A 9,129-nucleotide genomic window follows, 5' to 3' on the forward strand; every position below is an offset into this window, starting at 1 on the left:
CTGCAGGAGAACAGTAAAGATTAGAGTCCCATAGCACCTTAAAGACCAACAAAATTTGGAGGGGGGGGTGTCTAAGCTTTCAAGAGTCAAAATTCCTGGAAGACATTGAAGTGTGGTTCAAAGCAAGATGCACTGACACACTTCCTCCGCCGTCCATGGAAGTGGGTGGCTTCACCCTTCCCTGCCAGTGGACTCCTCTGCCGCTCCTCCCTCTTCCATCTACCCCAAAGTATGCCTCGCCACCACCTTTAATGCCTTTCCCAAAATTCAGACCCACCTCCAAGCACTGAACCTCACCCCACCCCCCACCAACCTCCAAGCTCTTCTAGGGTCATGCCCTCTTCCCACCAGTCTCTGTCAAAACCACCAGCCAACATCGCTCAACAGAGTGGGCGTAAGCAACACTTTCCCCACTGATGGGGCTACTGACCAGCGTTGGAGGCCTCATCTTGATATTGAACGCAACCGAACACATGACGCTGCCTTCTACTGAATCAGACCCTTGGTCCATCAAGGTCACTATTGTCCACTCAGACTGGCAGCAGCTCTCCAAGGTCTTGGGCAGAAGTCTTTCACGTTATGTCCTACCTGGTCCTTTTAACTGGAGATGCCAGGGATTGATCCTGGGATCTTCTGAATGCAAAATTCATATTGGTTCATATTGATACAGTTAGTGGACAAGCAAGGTTATGCCTGTACGGCCTTTCACCTTTGATCTTCAGGGCACTGACTTACATACCCCAACAGGCAAACGTGTATCCTGTCTAGTGAATGAGCATTCTGAATTTATCATCGTGACATACTAAACTATATAATGCATGTTGATATTCCATGTCCTTCAATATGCCACCAGCAATAATTTACAAAAACTTTTTAAAGCAGCGGATTATTTAAAAGCAGCAATACCAATAACATAAATTAAGACCATGGTAATTAAGACCATAGTGAAGATCAAAGGCCCTTACCTGGATGACCCAGGCAAGCCTGATCTTGTCAGATCTCAGAAGCTAAGCAGGGTCAGCCCTGGCTAGTATTTGGATGGGAGACCACCAAGCAATACCAGTGTCTCTTTGCAAAGGCAGGTAATCACAAGCCACCTCTGAATGTCTCTTGCCTTGTAAACTCTACGGGGTCTCCATAAATCAGCTGTGAGTTGATGGGGGGGGGCAATCAAAGCAGATTATGACAGGCCAGGGAATGAAAACACCAAATATTCTCTGGATTAAGGTGGCTTTAATAAGTTCCAGAAGGCCAGGGGTAAGTTCCACAGCCTGAGTGCCACAAATGAAACGGCCCTACACTGTATACGTCACACCGATTTCATGCTTGTTTTTGGACTCTGCACAGACTAATATGACTGTACAACTTTCCTTGTTCTGCATGCCCAACTTGTCACAGCAGGCATGCAGAACAGGGGACCAGTGATCTGGTATCACGAGCAAGGCTGATAAGAGGTGGATGTCATCTTTTAGGGACCCCTTGCCCTAAGTTCCCCCTCCCTTTCCTTCCTTGAACTTTTTCATGGTACAGTTTGCAAGCCACTTGGTAGGTCTGTTGTTTTGGCTTACATGATTCTGCCTTTTCCCTGAACCCACAGGGTAGGGTGGGGGTGGGGGGTAATATCATCAAGTCACAGCTGATTCAAGGTAACCCCATTGGGTTTTCAAAGGGAGAGACCTTCAGAGGTGGTTTGCCATTGCCTGCCTCTGCGCAGCAACCCTGGACTTCCTTGGGAGTCTCCCATCCGAGTGCTAACCAAGGGCGACCCTGCTTCACTTCTAAGATCTGAGGAGATCAGGCTAGCCTGGGCCATCCAGGTCAGGAGGGTGGGCTACACACATAGGAATGGCCGCAAACGGTGGGGCCAAATCCACCGTGTTCTTCCCAGTCCATACCAAGATGGAATCTAATGGAGGGAGAGACTAACGCCAGCCCCCTTTGCCTTCTCACCGGTTTAGGAGACATTCCTGTACGATGAAGAGCGGCTCTCTGCAGCTCTCCAAGGCCTTCTCCAGCCGACTCCCAAACGTCAGAAGCACCTCTGTCTCCTTCACAATCTGGTCAAGTTTGTCACCTAGCTGCTGCTTCCAGAATTTGATCTCCTCAAGTCTCTGCTCTGCAGGGGGGGAGGAGAAGAACATCAGATCATCCCCTCCCCAAAAGGAAAAGCCCTGCAGCAAGACCTGGGAGGTCTCAGAATAAGCAGTATGGTCCTGGCAAAGGTAGGCACCTGTCCATCATGACTAGAGACTAAAGCGGGGGAGCAAGATTGTGGCTAATCTCAGATACAACCGCAGCTCCAGTGTGACAGGGGTAAAACCCTACATTCTAGACCTTCAGTTCATCCCCTCAGTTATTGGGAGCATAAGAAAAGCCTTGCTGGAGAAGACCAAAGGCTGGTACTGTTGCCAGCTGGAGCCAGCTAGATGACACTGGGAAGCACAAAGGCAGGGCACAAAAAACACTTTTGGTTCTAGCACCATGTATACTGCAACTGGGGGACTGAGGCTCCATTTCCTCCTCACATGCTGTGTTAGCAGATACTTGCTGAAATAGCACCAGCCACTTCAATGTACTGTAAAGCCTTGTTCATTTCAAATAACTGCTTTTCTCAAAAGCAAACTTCAAAGGTCAACCCGCTTGCCTCCACTATACTGCTAAGACTGGGCAACAAATAACACCCACCGAGAGAAGACAATCCACAATTCACACAACTATATGTGCTCAAAACTGTATATTGCATTCATTGAAGTACAAAGATGGGTTAGTGGTCATAACCCAATAGAATGTATAGGCACATATCAAGAGACTGCTCATAACAATTAAGCATATTTTACAAAAAGAACATGCTCAAATCCAACAGTAGGCTCCTCTGTAATTCCATACATAAATAGTGTCCATAGACCTCCAAACAGAAACTAACCGTGGCAGAAGACACCCACTGTGGAAAGAATAACAGCTAAAAAATATGGAATGTTTCACAAATTTGCTTGTCATCCTGCTGTTGGTTTTGAACACGTTCTTTTTGTAAAATATGCTTAATTGTTATGAGCAATCTGTTGGATATATGCCTATACATTCTATTGGGTTATGACCACTAACCCATGAATGTAATATACAGTTTTGAACACATATAGTTGTGAATTGTGGATGGTCTCCCCTTGGTGGGTGTTATTTGTGGCTACACTTGTGTGCTAAGGGTTCCCTAATTTCTTTGACAAGACTGGGCAACAGGCACTTGGCCTGGAGACTCATGGGAGACCTGTGCCCAGCTCTTCCTGACCCAAGGCTTGGGCTCCCTAGTGGTTCAGCTAGTCCTCACCTATCCTCTTGTTCACATCGCTTTGGGTCTTCTCTGTTGTCCTTTCAATTTCATCCACCAGCCGCTGGCTCTCGTCCACAAGGCGCTCCGAGCGAGATCGCTGGGCCTCAGCACCGGAGTACTGGTGCTTGTTGGCAATGTGCCATTCTGGGGGGAGGAACTTGGGGGGCACTTGCAGCAGCTTGGCCATCGCTTTTTCTGGAAGAACCTGGGAGACGAGCCAGGAGCGGAAGGACCTGGAGATGTGGTGAAGCCAACCTGAATGGGAGACAGAATCAGAGAGAACAGAAGATACTAGCTGTTCTAGCAGAAAGCCCAAGGAGCGGAAGCAGCCGGCTGATTGCATCTCCTGCTGAGAAGTCAGGAATGGACTCTGCTTATTAAGAATGGAGGAGGCTTATTAATTATTGTTATTATTTTGCTTAGCGGGCTTGAGAGCCCATTATTCAAGCACCTGCTACTCTACCATCAGAGATGTCTCCCTGCTTGGATCTCAGGACATTACGGATCTCTCCTGGGAGGAAGAGCTGGCCGGTGAATTCAACAACTGGGATTCATAGGAGGTAAGGGGACGGGGAGACAAGAAATAGTTAATGTATTTTTTTCAAATAACCGCAATTTGCCTTTTTAGTTGAAAAGGCTTAGAGAGCTCACCTTTATGGTTGCATTTGCTGGTTTTACTGTAAACTACTTTGCGCAACAAGAAGTAGTGCGGAAATAACAGGAAATAAAATCAATTTTTGCAGGGGGGAAATGCTAACTTTCCCTTATCATTGCTGCCTGCTCTCTGGTTGTAGCAGCACATCTCAGGCACTACTTCTTGAGCTCCTATATAACCAAGGGAGATTTGATTCTCAAAAGCTCATCCCCTGGAAATCTTGATTACTAAGATGCTACTGGATTCAAACCTTGCTCTTCTATTGCAGACCAACACTGCTACCTGCCTGAAACTGCTTCCTGGTAATTTACTTACTAATCTAAAGCACCAAACCGAGATTTTGCTTCCATTCTAGGAAGAAGAGAGATCCAGTGATGGTCATAACAACATCACCCTGTCCTCTCTGGAGGGTTCTAACATAACCACACCCAGGCAAGCAAGGCGTTCGTTTTTCCACTCACAATCACAAGGATGGATGAGGACCACCAGTTTGCCAGTCAGTATTTCAAAACCCGCATCCTTTTAACCCACTTGATGGAGAGTATGCAGGAGCAGCTCAAAGCATGTTAAGAGGTATCACAGAACACACACTCCCAAAAGTATTTGGAGCAACAACAAACAAATTCTCGAGCAAGAAAAGAGGCCTGAAAAGGCTTGGTGGTTTCCTGTGAGGCCCCGGTCTACCCTTGATTTGACGCGCCTTGAAAGGGCGAAGGTCTTTCCTCAGTAGAAACTCTGCACAGGCTCCGAGGCACCCTTTCCCAGCCCGAAAAAGACCCACGGCAAAATGCAACATCGCCCCTTCCGTTGCCTCCATTGCAAAACGAAGCAAAAACACGCCAAACGCTCCCACCGGCGACGCACCCCTTCGCAGCCGGCCCTTTTCCCACGGCCCCCTCTCAAACTGGACAAGCAGCAGGCGAGCGCGTGGCTTCCAGTCCTTGGCCCGGACACCGCAACAAACCGGTCGCCATGGAGACGCTTCGCTGTAGCAACAGGACGGTAGTCAGAACGCGGCCCTGATTGGCTCCTGCCTTCGAAAGTGGGGTGGGAGGGAGGAGGAACGAATGAATGAGAACCCGCGCATGTCTTGGAAAGAAGGCTCCGCCCCCAGGGCTCTGTCCAGGAGCCGCTGTGAGATCGGTGAGCATAGAAAGGATTCGGCTGGGAGCTGGGGCACCACCCCCTATATGGAGTGGTGGTGGCTGGTGGCCCCGACGAAAAGAGCTTCGGCACCTCTGGACCAGCAGCGGCTTCACAAGTTAGGAAGAGAAGCTGGAAGGTCCCCGGTTCTGATCCCTACTTCAAACTCAGGTGGCGGGGAGGGGACTTAGACAACACTGCTGACCTGCATTACAGGGTTCTTATTGAGAATGACCGTAGTATCATTTACGTGAAGCCATCTTGAACATTAAGAGCACTATATAAATGCGATTGTTATTATTATTAGGAACTGGAGGACTTAATAGCCAAACCTTGGAAACCAGAAAAAGTTCCAATAAGAGCAGAAATAGTCAAGAAACTGCTAGAAGTGGCTGAAATTGATAAACTTAATATATTACTCCAAGGAAAAGATGATAATATTTCAAAAAAGATGGTTTAGAGTATATAAATGGATTGAAGAAAAATGTATATAATGGACTCACACTATGGAAAATACTTGTATTGAATATGTATTGAAAATATGTTTTATAAGTGATAAATAAAAAATTACCAAATAAAAAAAGGAACTGGAGGACTTATTCAGGTGGGTAGCGTGTTGGCCTGAAGCAGCAGAACAAAGGTTGAGTCTAGTGGCACCTTTAAGACCAGCAAAGTTTTATTCACAGTATAAGCTTTAGGGACCTAACAGAAGCAGAAGATATTAGGAAAAGATGGCAAGAATACACAGAAGAACTATACAAGAAAGACCTCGATGTCCTTGACAACCACGACGGTATAATCACTGACCTCGAGCCAGACATCCTGGAATGTGAAGTTAAATGGGCCTTAGAAAACATTACTAACAACAAAGCTAGTAGAGGTGATGGTATTCCAGCTGAGCTATTCAAAGTCTTAAAAGATGATGCTGTTAAAGTGCTGCACTCAATTTGCCAGCAAATTTGGAAAACGCAACAGTGGCCACAGGATTGGAAAAGGTCAGTATACATTCCAATCCCAAAGAAGGGCAATGCCAAAGAATGTTCAAACTATCGCACAATTGCACTCATATCACACGCTAGCAAGGTCATGCTCAAGATCCTACAAGCTAGGCTTCAACAGTACGTGGATAGAGAACTACCAGAAGTACAAGCTGGGTTTCGAAGAGGTAGAGGAACGAGAGATCATATTGCCAACATTCGCTGGATTATGGAGAAAGCAAGAGAGTACCAGAAAAATATCTACTTCTGCTTCATTGACTATGCTAAAGCCTTTGACTGTGTGGATCACAACAAACTATGGCAGGTCCTTAAAGAGATGGGAGTACCAGACCACCTCACATGTCTCTTGAGAAACCTGTATAAGGGCCAAGAAGCGACAGTTAGAACCGGATATGGAACAACTGATTGGTTTAGCATAGGAAAAGGAGTACGACAAGGATGTATATTGTCACCTTGCTTATTTAATATATATGCAGAGTACATCATGCGAAATGCTGGCCTGGATGAATCACAAGCGGGAATTAAGATTGCTGGGGAAAAGATCAACAACCTCAGATATGCAGACGATACCACTCTAATGGCAGAAAGTGAAGAGGACCTAAAGAGCCTCTTGCTCAGGGTAAAAGAGGAGAGCGCAAAAGTGGGCTTGAAGCTCAACATCAAAAAAACTAAGATCATGGCATCCGGCCCCATCACTCCTTGGCAAATAGAAGGGGAAGTCGTGGAAGTGGTGACAGACTTCACGTTCCTGGGATCCTAAATCACTGCAGACTGTGACTGCAGCCATGAAATTAAAAGACGCCTGCTACTTGGGAGGAAAGCGATGGCGAATCTAAACAGCATGATAAAAAGTAGAGACATCACCCTGCCAACAAAAATACGCATGGTCCAAGCAATGGTATTCCCAGTAGTCATGTATGGCTGCGAGAGTTGGACTATAAGGAAGGCCGAGCGCCAAAGAATAGATTCTTTTGAACTATGGTGCTGGAGAAGACTCTTGAGAGTCCCTTGGACTGCAAGAAGATCAAATCAGTCAATCCTAAAAGAAATCAACCCTGACTGTTCCCTGGAAGGCCAGATAATGAAACTGAAGCTCAAATACTTTGGCCACCAAATGAGAAGGGAGCACTCACTGGAGAAGACCCTGATGCTGGGAAAGATTGAAGGTCAAAGAAGACGGGGACGGCAAAGGATGAGATGGTTGGACAGTGTCATCGATGCAACGAACATGAAACTGAGCAAACTTCAGAGGACAGCGGAAGACAGGAGGGCCTGGCGGGATCTAGTCCATGGGGTCGCGAAGAGTCGGACTCGACTGTGCGACTGAACAACAACAACATAAGCTTTCGTGTAGAAACCTTACACTTTGAATAAAACTTTATTGGTCTTAAAGGTGCCACTGGACTCAAACTTTGTTCTGGAGGATTTGTTATTATTATTAGGAAATGGAGGATTGCGTCGCAATCCTGGAGGCTTCCAAGTCAAATATGCCACTGGTGCTCTTCTGCACTCCCTAGCTGGCTTGGAAGAGACGCACTCTGCACATGCTCAGGGACTCTTCTCCCATCATTTGCAGTGTGCACTGGAAAATATTCGGGCAGGGACTTTCCTTTTACCTACATGCAATAGCAGTCTGCCCATGACACAATAACACAGCCAGCAATCAACCACGGCGTTGAGAAGCGGGAGGGGGCGTGGGGGGCGTCGCAAACAAGCGCAGGGATCCAGGTTCCTTGGGTCTACTGGGGACTCCTTTGTCTCCACCGTAGGGTCCTTTTGCGCATGCCCCAGATCGTGTAAAAAAACAAAAAAAGCCTCTTGGTCCCACCTCGCCTCACCTCCGGCAACAGCCAATCGTGGAGCCACACCAGCCCACTACAGCCAATCAGGACTCTCGTGAGACGCCTCCAGCCGGGCTCTGTCCCGCCGCGCCACTGCTTAATATTCATAAGAGCTCATGAATATTGAAAGCAAGGAGGGGGACGGACGAGCCGCTGCCTCAGAACTGCAGGTGGGCAGGAATGGCCGTGCCTCAGCCGGGGGCGACCCGAGCCTCAGTTGCCGCCGCTGCCCCCGCAGGCCGGGTAAAGCTGACCCACCCGGGGAAGGCCATCCTGGCAGGTGAAGCCAAGCGACCCCTTCTTCAGCCCTCCCTCTTCGGTCGGGCGCGGAACACTGAGGGGAGAGGAGGGGGGAGGGGATGCGGGGGCGCGCGCGCGCGCGTGTATCGTCCTCTTGTTTGGCAGCTCCGTCTTGCAGCCAGGATGGGCGGGCGGGTTGGTGGCGGGCTTGCCCTCCGTCTCCCCCGCAGGCTTTGCGGAGCGCCTTCTTGTCCGGCAGGAGATGCATTCAGGCACATCAGGTGCAATGCACAGCGGAGATCTTTTGCGGCAGTGTTTGAATCCGCCCCTTTAGGACTGACAGATGATGAGGCACCCCGTGCAGTCGACTGGCCGTGGATTAGGAACGGGCTTCTTCTCTCGGCATCAGTAACCTGCGGAACTCACCATCACTGGTTAGAGAGATTCCTAGAGGAGGCGACTGTTGTCCGCCGTTAGTCATGATGGCTAAATTAGAGCCTCCATGTCCAGGCGCATTGTACCCATTTGCTGAAGGAGTGGGTGGCTTTGGCCTTCACACTCTGTTTATGATCTTCTCTGAGGCATTTGGTTGGCCACTGTGGGCAGCAGCAAGCTGGATTAGATAGACTTCAGGTCGGATCCTGGTTGTACTCACTGCTTCCAGAGGAAGGGCCAGAGAATATTCCCTTTAAAACAAATTATTCAAGAAAAACAGCAAACATCCAAACCATTGCAATACATTTTTTAAATTTTACACATAGTAAGCCAGAGAATATTCCTGAATTCCAGGAAATGGATGCTCTCTTATGGGTGTGCAGGAGCAGCGTGATCCAGCAGGGCCACGAATATGAGCTGTGCCAGTTCCTTCTCGTGCGTAGTGAGGCCTGCCTGCCCCCAGCCTGGCTCATCCCCCTCTCTGTTCTGCAC

At 48.3% G+C, this 9,129-nt stretch overlaps 2 protein-coding genes across 2 annotated transcripts in view; one reads left to right on the forward strand and one right to left on the reverse strand.

The window, feature by feature from the left end:
- TEKT1 (tektin 1) overlaps nucleotides 1-3,512 on the reverse strand; it is an 8,281-nt gene extending 4,769 nt beyond the window's left edge. The window contains exons 1-2 of the mRNA XM_015409117.1: nucleotides 3,323-3,512; nucleotides 1,951-2,116 (exon numbers count right to left, since the gene is read on the reverse strand). Coding sequence (XP_015264603.1) covers nucleotides 1,951-2,116; nucleotides 3,323-3,512 — 356 coding nt within the window. The remainder of the gene's footprint in view (nucleotides 1-1,950; nucleotides 2,117-3,322) is intronic.
- A 4,630-nt stretch (nucleotides 3,513-8,142) lies between these two features.
- LOC107108643 (tricarboxylate transport protein, mitochondrial-like) overlaps nucleotides 8,143-9,129 on the forward strand; it is a 10,064-nt gene continuing 9,077 nt past the window's right edge. Inside the window, exon 1 of the mRNA XM_015409118.1 lies at nucleotides 8,143-8,242. Within this exon, the coding sequence (XP_015264604.1) occupies nucleotides 8,143-8,242 (100 nt within the window). The remainder of the gene's footprint in view (nucleotides 8,243-9,129) is intronic.

The sequence above is a fragment of the Gekko japonicus genome, unplaced genomic scaffold (genome assembly GCF_001447785.1).
Source record: "Gekko japonicus isolate JY-2015 unplaced genomic scaffold, Gekko_japonicus_V1.1 scaffold98, whole genome shotgun sequence".
NCBI classification, from domain to species: domain Eukaryota; kingdom Metazoa; phylum Chordata; class Lepidosauria; order Squamata; family Gekkonidae; genus Gekko; species Gekko japonicus.